Raw genomic sequence first — 10,584 nt, 5'->3', positions numbered from 1 at the left:
ATGCTTACCATTACTTGTTTGGAGCATGTGTGTGTTGCCAACTTGCAATGTTTTCATCGCAATCACATTTATTATCTTCTTTGGTTGATTGTTGTTCGAAAAATGTTCCAAAATATTTATAAGGGTTGATAGCACGTCTCAAATTTGTGAATACCTTAGGAAATTCAGGACTATTTTTTTTTTTTTTAAGTACAATAAGGAAGCTATTACATGTCTCAATTTCCTACAATGACTTTTACAAGCTGTTTGCTGTAGGAAAGTAATACTACCACTACTTTTTATGGGCATATTTTGAAGAATACAATGAAATTCTAGTTATCAATGAAAGAGAACTCCAACAGAGAGGGAAAATAACTCTATCAAAGAGAGGAATAACTCCAAAAGAGAATAAAAACTCCAACATACAGAGAAAGAGATCCAGAAAAGAGAGTAGGACATCCAAAAAAGAGTGTTGGTTCTTCTTAATGATAGAGAAGAGTTTAAAAGTCAAATTAATGAAACTATCCATGCACTCATTCTAATCTCCATGTATTGGAAACTTTCAATTTTAATCTCATGTTGGTTGCTAGGATCAAGATCAGATGAACATTAATGTTATGTTAGAGACTTCTTTGTATGTTGTTGATAGGGCCTCAACTTGGTTAAGTTTGTTAGCATTTCAGTGTAGTTAGACTAGTCACTTGTAAGGTTGCTATTATAATATGCAATGTTGTCGACATGTAAGATACAATTTAACAAATGTACCAGACTTATGATCATTCAATATAACATATTATTCAACAAATTTTCTGCTTTTCTTATTTATATAACATTACATCTATTTAATAAAAAATAGCAGTGAACCATCTCCATTAATTTGTTTAAAAAAAAAAAAAAAAACTGCCAATAATAAGACTATGCAAAACGTAAAACAACGATTATGTAAAAAATAAATTCACATTCTTCATTAAAAAGCTGAACTTCACATTATAGTCATAAAATTTATCCATTCATCTGAAAAGACATCATTAAATGCATCATCGTAGCAAATACACCATTTGAAAATAAATCGAGTGCCAACGGCATACATTTAGTTATATAATCAACCAAACTCCAATATCTCAGCAACCATAATGCACCAAACTCCAAACGATCAACGATCCCAACACCTCAAGAACTGAGTAAGCTTGACTCTTGTATAGCAGCAACAGCAAGATCATCTCCAATTGCTTGTGCAACAAGACATTTTTAAGTATTTTTTGCCAATATCAACAGCAAGCTCGTCTATAAGAGAGTTGAATCGAAGATAATCGCTGGAGAGAAGGAAATATGGATTCAGGGGCATTTATGCCATTTAACGATTGATGCATCCACCGTATTGATTGCTTTGAAATGTTTAATGAGAACAAATGTCTGCTTCAAACAAAGGAGAGAAAAAATGAATATCCCTTAAGAGGAAGAGAAAACAAAAGTCTATGATCAATGCATTTTTCTCTACTAACACATTACTTCATTAGCAATTGACTCTCAGTTTTTACCCACCGGAAGATCGAGCTTATAAAAGAGAAAGAGTTCAATTCTTCACAAGTTAATGGCGTCAACATTAAAAAAAAGATCTAAATGAAAGGAAACTGTTATATTTAGACAAAAAATGATGGCATATTGGTAATGCTCTCTGAATCTTTTTGTTAGTAAAATCCATGTATGTATAATATTATCAAAATAGAGTAATACTACTTATCATTCTTTTCACTATTATATTCTCATCAACCCATGAAATGGTATTAAATATTTAGAAATTATTTATTATATTTTTATTTGCGATCTTATCATTTAATACCACGTAAAGAAATATTGAGAGAATGATGATAAAAATAATAATAAATAGATTTTTATTTTTTATTATTTTTTTTTTGTAATTTACGGTTACTATGGGCTTTACTCGGTGCGTCCCAGAGGCTCAAAGGGATTCAGCCTAATATTCACCTAAAAATTACGTCAATTTCACGAAAATTGGAGTCTGGAATGATGGCCCACCATGAGAGCCTAGGCCCAAGGCTTCCCACGGCCACCCTGTCTTTGCTCAGCCCATTTTCTATATACATCTAAGGAAATAGAAAAAAGAAAAAGTAATAAAATAAAAGGAAAGACATTTTTCTTCTCCTTAAAAAAGGATGAATTAATTTTGCCCCATCATGATGAACTTGAGAATATATAACATTAGATGGCAAGCACCCTTACTAGGATATGGGCAGTTTTTTTTGTCAGATAAATGTAAATATAGGATAATGTAATCTTATCTAAATACATTTGAATCTGAGTTATCTAAATCTCAACAGAATAAATTCAAATATATGTTATCTTCATTCTTATCATTAGTTATATATAGAGCCTTATCTTGTTGGCAGTGGTGCTGTCGTGAGTAGTTTAGTTTGACTCGAGTACTCTGCTCTTCAACATATACAATAAAATTTACGGTTTAATATGATATATATAAATTTTTTTTATTATAAAATATTCTTGTAAAACATTTTTAATTACAGTACCTGACATTTCTCTTTTTCATATTAATATTCTCGATTAAAATATAAATTCCCGACAGCACAACAGTGCTTGTTACAAACTTGATTAGTCGTATACTGTTATTGCGTCACTCCTACTGAACTGCAACCACCTAGCCTGGAGGGAAATGAATTTGAATATTGCAACGGTGGGCTTGAGTTTCACTCTTGGTTTTAGTTAGAAATAATATTTATATAGTTATAAAATATAAATATTTTACTTAAATTTTTTTTAAAATGTGACTAAATATAAGAATTTTTTGAAAAAAAATTAATTTTTAATAATAAATTTTATTCTTTTTTAAAACAATTATATAATAATTTTATTATATTATTATTATCATCATCATCATTATTATTATTATTAAAGGGCTATATATAATAATTGGTAGGCTACAGCCACAATTATATATTATTTTCTGTCATTATCATTTACCGACATGAAAGCAACAAATAATATTATAGGACATATTCTTAATTTGTACATGATATATATCCAACTTCTCGATCTGTTCGTGAACCAAAGCAAGCAATTAATACCACTTTCATTTATATATATATATATATATATTACACTAAACATCAAATAAACATATATATAACAACAACATTGCAAGAATACATTTCTTTCTTTAATCAGTCCATTTCTTTTTCTTTCTATTTTTTTCCTGAAATAAAGCGATCGATAGATATAATACATGACTGCATGCATGCATGTAGAACGTATGCACATACCTACCTACACATTAAAATCTAAAACTGATATGGAAAGGGCACCTAGCTAGCATGCATGCATTTCGGTGAGGATCGAGTTAAGATTTATGTAGTAGTACTAGTAAAGTGATCGTGGCGACGAAGCAAAGGACGCGCGGTTTTGTTTTGATTTTTGGCGAAGTTTGGTAGTACTGTCGGCGAGCCGCAAGGAGATGAAACAGAGACAAAAGGCGGGGACAAAGACTCAGAAGAGTCAAGCTAAAGGACATTAAGCATATATAAAAGGCCGGAGATTCTGTCCTGTCGCCGTTGTCATCTACCTCGCTCCCAAAAAGAAATTTCCACGAGGCAGCTAGCTGTTTTAGTTTTAATAATAATAATAATAATAATGTTACCCGAGTAATTAGTCCGATCCCTACTTAGCTAGCTGATCTATATATATATAATTGACATCATGACCAGTACTCCCCTTCTTCTAGCAGCTAGTTGCACGCCCACTCCTAGGCCTTAGCTTTACAATATAATTGGCATCATGATCATGATCATGCAGCCATCAATCTCTGACTGTTATGAAGTACAGATTATAAATAGAGAACGCGTTACGGCCAGCAAGGATAAATACGCTTATTGCCATAAAATACTCATAAACGATCACGAGAAATTTCCAGCAAGAGTTAAATTCGTGATGTGATATCCCCCAACATGACTGAGAAGGGGGCCCGGGCGGAAGAAGTGAAGGCAGGGGGGAGAGCGTACGTGCGCACGTGTGGCAGACAAACAATATATTTGGAAATCTTAAATTTTGTCCATAATTTGGCCACATACGCCATGAAACCTAACCTAGCTAGCTAGCTAGCTATGGAGAACAAGACATGCATATATGAAAACGGGTTGCTGAGCCTCAACTGTCTCTTGTGGTATCAATATTTGTTGTGAACTTGTGATGTGAGCTCTCACCAATAGCATACGAGCAGATAATTAACTTCCACATGGTTTATTTGAGAAAACGAGCATAATATTGCATAGGATCGACGTACGTTCCAATCCCTTGTCCGCCTAGGCGGGCTCCACTTCTTTGGCCAGGTGCCAAAGGTCGCCTTCTATTGGTGGATCAAAAGCTTCTACACCACTTTGCTTGCAGTTGTAGAAGATCAAATTTAAAAATATAATATATCATCCTAAAATTAGGAATTGTAATTTATGTTTGTTGATCGAGTTCATCTCACATCAAATTATAGATATTCAATTATATAAATCAACTCGAATTTGATCTATTAAGTTAAACATGTCAAACATACTCTTAAATTTAATTCGATACATTTAAATAAATGTTCGTATCTTATTATTTGTTTTGATTTTATTAATAATTAATTAAAAATAAATCAATACGACGTGACTATTTTATGTAAATAAAATGAACTAATATTTAATTCATTTGACCTGATTAATTTATTTCACATAAATGATAACATTATCTTACAACTAGGGTTGCTACCTGCCTACAAGTTTAAGGTGGGTAGCTCCGTCACCGATCATTTACCTCCATTTAAGTGGGTTTGACTCTATTTGTCAGTTGGAGAGGCAGGTGGCATAATGTGCTGCCAGCCATTCTTAAATTTATCATATTAACATAAATCACTTTTAAATCAAATAATATTTTTAGTCTCTATAAAAATAAAAAAAATATATAAAAATAAATTTATAAATTGACATAATTTTATAAAAATCGTTAAATTTATTTTATAATAAAATTAAAAAAAATTATTTACAATCGGCGAACTGCAGTTGCTATGCACTAACTGACGTGGATATCCAAGTCAAGTTAGTGAAGCAGAGTCTTTAGTGCTCTGGTATGGATAAAATGGAGTAGTACGTTTGTACAGGAAAAGAAAAAAAAAAAAAAAAGCTGAGTATGTCCAAAGAGTTCGAGTCTTCTCTTCCTCGTATTTTTTATAGTCACCAAACATAACAAAGTTTTCTTTGTAAGACAAACCTTCTACCTCCCAAATTTTCATGGTAAGATTAACATATGAGATCTCACTTGCCTCATGTAAAGTTAAAAAGAAAGCTAAAAATCCATTCGACAAGGTTGCACCAGCAGGTTCTCATACTTTTCCTAACTCACCCGTTTGCTCTATTTCACGAGATGTCTCCTTTATGCCTCATTCTGTGCTTCTTTTTTCTTTCTTATTTATTCTCTGCTTTTTTGTTCCTCTCTAAAAACTTTTATTAGTTGGCTTAGAGTTTTCTCATTCATGAATAGTTGGATTTTAAGGAAAAAAATTTAACTTTTAAAACAAAAATCAAGTTTGTGTGAAATCATCACTTGTCACAAAAACTTAAATTGATAGAAATAGGTAGATTTTATTCTTTATTTTATTTCTTAACGCTCCTCTCATATGTGGGCCAAACTTTTCATCAATATGTGGTCCAATACATGAAATATTTAATTAAATAAGATCTAGTGTAGAGTCATGGTTCAAACTCAGGACCTCTACTCTGATACTATATGAAATCAATATTTATTTCAAAAGTTTAAATTAAAGGGATTAAACTTTTAAAAAAATATAAATTTTATTATTTATTTTATATTTTAACAGTTTGTACTAAAAATGTTGCATAAAATAAATACAAATATCTAAAATCCTTATTTCAAAACAAACATTAGACTTTCACACATTTTCTCGCCAACTAAATGCCCAAAATGTTTAAACCCATACCTGAAAAGGTCTTGCTCAGTGTAGAATCTATGCCGCTTTGGTGCTTAGAGATGACGACAGTGATTCCTTCTTAGAAACTGATGGGAGATTGTTATCCAAAAATGATTCCTACAATCAAAGAGAGGGAGACAGAAAGAGGCAAAAGAGGGGAGAGAGAGAGAGAGGCGAGTATCATTTCTTCTTTCTCTCATTTTTTTTTTTTTTCTCCTATCTGACATGGGATCTAGCTGGCCATGTCAAACATTAGTGTACAGCAACTGCAATAGTTGATTGTACCTAGCATAATTGATAAAAGTAATTTTATAATATATCTCATCAAGTTATATTAATTTGTACATTTACTTTTATATAATGAGTAATGTTAAATACAATCCTAGAGCGTGTAGCCTCCACTTACTCCATTTAAAAAAGTGGAGGCCAGTATTAAAAAAAAAAAAAAAATCATGTGGATTAAAGATTTACCCATTTTTTTCAAATAAATTGTGCAATGACTGCACACTCTAAGACTGTAAATATTATTTTTCTTTAAATAATTATTGGATTTCTTTAGACTAATTTGGAGATGACAATATCATGAGGATTTTTTTTATTAGGAAAGTGAATGACCTATATATATATGATACATGATACAAATTAAAGTGATCATCAATATTCAATTTATCACTTTAAGCCTTAGAAGTGGCATCTTAATAATATCGTTATTGTCATTTTGCCAGTAATAAAGAGTACGTAGAAGAAGACAATCGGTGGTTACCTTCCTACCACTATAATAATGCTAGTACCACCCCAGCATTCTAATAACATGAATTTCGGTTTGCCAATAATACACCTTGAATCATCAGTATATTTTAATACAGTACTCACTACAAGAAAAATAGACTGGTTGCTAATAGTCTTTTCGTTGCTATAAATTGATCGCAATTGTCCGTTTTTCTTGTAGTGACTCTAGTTGCTAGTTACTGCTGCAACCTTAATTATAGGGATCACAGTAGGGATTTGCCTCCTTTTCCCGCGAAACAAGCCACCGTGATTTGTACGTCTTATTTTTGGAGGAAAGGACTTGATTTGTACATCTTAAATCTCATTAGAAGTGTGAAAAATATAACAAGGTTTTTATCGTTAGATCTTCTTGTGGGGACTCAACTGTGACATCTCAACCGAATAAATCACATCTGTTTTCTCGTACCTGCATGGGCACTAATTAGATGAAACTCATGTAAAGCTGTAAGGTCACGAGTTTCCATTGAAATTAAGCTGCATTCACCTTCCTTAATGCCACTAACCATGCATCTGAAAATTTGGATAAATTAAAAAAAGAAATATCACTTTTACTTTATTATCAAATGCACGGAACAACTCATCTCAAAACAAAGTGCGATCGAGTAGGCTCATTCATATTAATTAATGGTAGGTGTGACGAGCCTGAGCCTCTCCTTGTTCCGCAAAGAGACGACACTAGATTCGATGTTTTCTTGTTGGGGATTGCCTGAGACTTTTTACTCATGTTGCTGGATATATGGTATAATTTGTATTGAAGGGTAGGCAGGCATGTAACATGATCATCCATCTTCCGAGTCAGTCCAGTCCATTTTAAATGCTTTTAGTCCGTGTTCTGTGGTTTGGAAGTTTGGAGTACTACTGCTTTTGAAATCTTCGAAGCAACTTTAATGTCAAATTTCAACTTTAGACGACAAAGCTAGAAATTTTGAAAGCACTTTTTCTTGCGGTTTCACACTGTTTGCAGAGATTCAAATTTACCTTTTCGATGTTTAATTTAACTATTTTTCACCTTTGAAGATTTTGAATTCTTCACAGCTTTTCCTCTCTCTCTCTCTCTCTAGTGGTGGGGAAGGGAGAGTACTGCATATACTACTCGGAAAAACATCTTGGTTTCTGAAATGAAAACTGCTTCTTGTCCTGAAAGGGTCTCGTCTTTTGGCCAAGAATACATATATATATATATATATATATATATTTTGATCGAAGGCACTGCCAAGCGTCGTAAGTGAGGGTCCCTTGACCTTGTTTTGCCCTATAAAAGCTTGACGAGTATTTCCCGAGTAGCCTTAATGCAAGCAAGTACTGAAATCCAGGGACCAAAAAAATTTCTCCTTGTTTTTCCTTCTTTTCCTAGGCTAGGAAGGGGACGAAGAGCTAAACAACAAACGAAAGAATACATAACCCATAAAGGCCAACTTCAGTTATGAGACTTTGAAAAAACAGAATATGGACAAAATTCGTTCCATATATTTGCACGAGAAATACTTTAGATAAGGGATGGTACAACTAAACTTCCAAAATATGACTTGACCTGGTACGTTAGCTTAGAAAATTAAACCACATAAATTTTATTTTTATGTAATTTTTTTTTTATATGCAGCTGCTCTCTTTGCACAAATCAAAGGAACCCCATATCTTCAAAAGTGAGATGCCAATATATACTTTGATCCACTTTCACCATATTAGTAACTGTTAACCTATGATCTCCATGTTCAATCCAATATTCGATATTAGACTATTCGTAGTTTAATTTGATGTGAAATTCATGGGTTTATGCCACAGAAAATCAGAACTTCAGCAATAACTAAAAGGGTTTTATTAGAACATATGTAATATGTAACAGAAACGGTTTTAGACAGAGATTATTACTTGGGTTTGACGTCGGTCAGATCAAACCAGATTTGCTTGAACACCTTGATAATGAGGTCATGGTATTCATCTGAATTTAAAGAAAGATAACAGGCAAGAAGATCTTCGAGGTCCTTTGACGCCTTGATGTTGTTCTCCACAATCATCTCCACCATAGAATCCCTGAAATCCCTCTGAGGATCAAACGACGACTTCACTACTGCAAAACTATCCGAAAGGCTCCTCCGCGAGCTTGAACTCGAAGCACTGGACGAGACGCTTCTACGATTTTGTGTCTGAATCTTTCTACTTGCAATTCTCGGGGAATGGATTCTGAGCCTGACTCCTGGAGAGGTGATGGAAAATCTTTTTGCAGAACTTGTAGTCCTCTGCTCATCCATACCAATTCTCTCTTCCTTCACAACCTTGACCGATAGAGACCCATGAGCATTTCTCTCCTCAAATCTGGCTGAGCTCCTTCTCCTGTACTTGGTTGGCTCTTTTGTTGCCGTCTTTTTCAGATCATTGAATTCAGCTGGCTTGGTTATAATAGGAGGAAGTTGATCAAGCTCTGATAAGGAATCAAACCCATCTAGTTTCTCATACTTGCCAGAAAAAGGCTTATTATCCACGTCGATAACAATGTCAGCAGCATTGGACATAGCTTTGCAGCCACAAGTGGTCGACCACGGAACCATTCCATCAAAAGATTCAGTAGCGAGTATACGGTCAGACCTGAATTCGGGCTCCGGTGAGCTAATAGGAGAGGATGAGTACTCGGGTGGGGAATCAGATTTGGTCCAGACTGAGTCAGGCGTGGCACGGCAGCTACAACGAGCTGAAACAGAGGAGGTGACAAACTTGGGTGAAGACCTCAAGGTTCTTTTCTTGACTCTTTGTTTGGAGGATTTTCTTGGTGGGTCAGGAAAATGGTTGTCTGAGACTTCTGGGTTTATAGGAGAATTATGGTAGGTATGACTTGGGATAATCTCCCTAGTGAAGTGGTACGATTTTCTTGGATGATATAGGTGGGGTTGCTTTGGTTTGTATGGCTTCGTTTCTGAACCTGATGATGACTGTTTTTTCTTCTTGGAGGAGGGTGTGTTGTGGTGGGTTCTGACTCTGCCCATATCCTTGAGCTTGTAAAACCAGGCATTGGGGATCATGTCTGATAACCTGAACCTGTAGTTACCCATGAAAACACCTCATGCACACGCGCACACAACGATGTGTATGGAAGTTCTAAGCTACTAGAGTCCCCTGTGATTCTCTCTCAGGTGTGAACAATGACATGAAGAGGATAACTCCAACACCATGTCTGCTTTGGGACGGAGAGAGTGTAATATGTATAGATAGATAAATTGAGAGCAAAGGCTTTTGGAATTTGAGGTCATGTTGGGGTCCACAAAGGACGAAAAAGTTTATATAAAAGAAAAAGCAGTGGGCCACGTAGGGTCAGGCACAAAATAGCTTTCCTCTCTGTGTCTCTACTAATTCATTTTTTCGGGGGAGAGGGAATGGTTTCTTTTCCATGCTTAATTTACCCACCCGAACAGAAATTAGGTGTCTAATCAGGATTAACTTTTGTATACTTCTTAACGCATCTTTACCTGCAAACGATTCTCCTATTGGAAAATTTCTTTTTTTGGCCTCGCTCTTCTATTCAAGTTTGCTTTCCACTGGCCGTAGATACTTTTAATACGTATTAATTACTGCTAATGCAAGTCTTCCATGCTCCAAACCGTTTACTTAACATGGCTTATATGCATTGCTGCTGGACACTCATTTAAGGGGCCTCTCTGCATTTCTTGCAAGAGTAGTAGTACTCTTCCATGTCAATGGGGCTTTCTTGGGACACCACATATTGCCAGAGTCGTAGCTAGATAGAAGCATCATGTGTTATTACGCGCAATTGCGTCAGTTCATTCCAAGCATTCTTGTTGTTCTTGTTTGGGGATACAGAATAGCATAAAAATGTACAA

The 10,584-nt window shown here is 34.5% G+C and overlaps 1 protein-coding gene across 1 annotated transcript; it reads right to left on the bottom strand.

The window, feature by feature from the left end:
• Positions 1-8,547: 8,547 nt before the first annotated feature.
• LOC122278272 (transcription repressor OFP1-like) lies at positions 8,548-10,233 on the bottom strand. Its single transcript, XM_043088437.1, has one exon. The coding sequence runs from the start codon at positions 9,796-9,798 to the stop codon at positions 8,620-8,622; it is 1,179 nt and encodes a 392-aa protein (XP_042944371.1). The 5' UTR covers positions 9,799-10,233; the 3' UTR covers positions 8,548-8,619.
• Between the last annotated feature and the right edge of the window lie 351 nt (positions 10,234-10,584).

The sequence above is a fragment of the Carya illinoinensis genome, chromosome 10 (genome assembly GCF_018687715.1).
Source record: "Carya illinoinensis cultivar Pawnee chromosome 10, C.illinoinensisPawnee_v1, whole genome shotgun sequence".
Classification (NCBI taxonomy): Eukaryota; Viridiplantae; Streptophyta; class Magnoliopsida; order Fagales; family Juglandaceae; genus Carya; species Carya illinoinensis.
This window is presented reverse-complemented; position numbering and strand designations above follow the sequence as displayed.

Excerpts from the sequence above, each read along its gene's own strand:
- LOC122278272 (XM_043088437.1), bottom strand. The coding sequence starts at position 9,798 with ATGGGTAACTACAGGTTCAGGTTATCAGACATGATCCCCAATGCCTGG.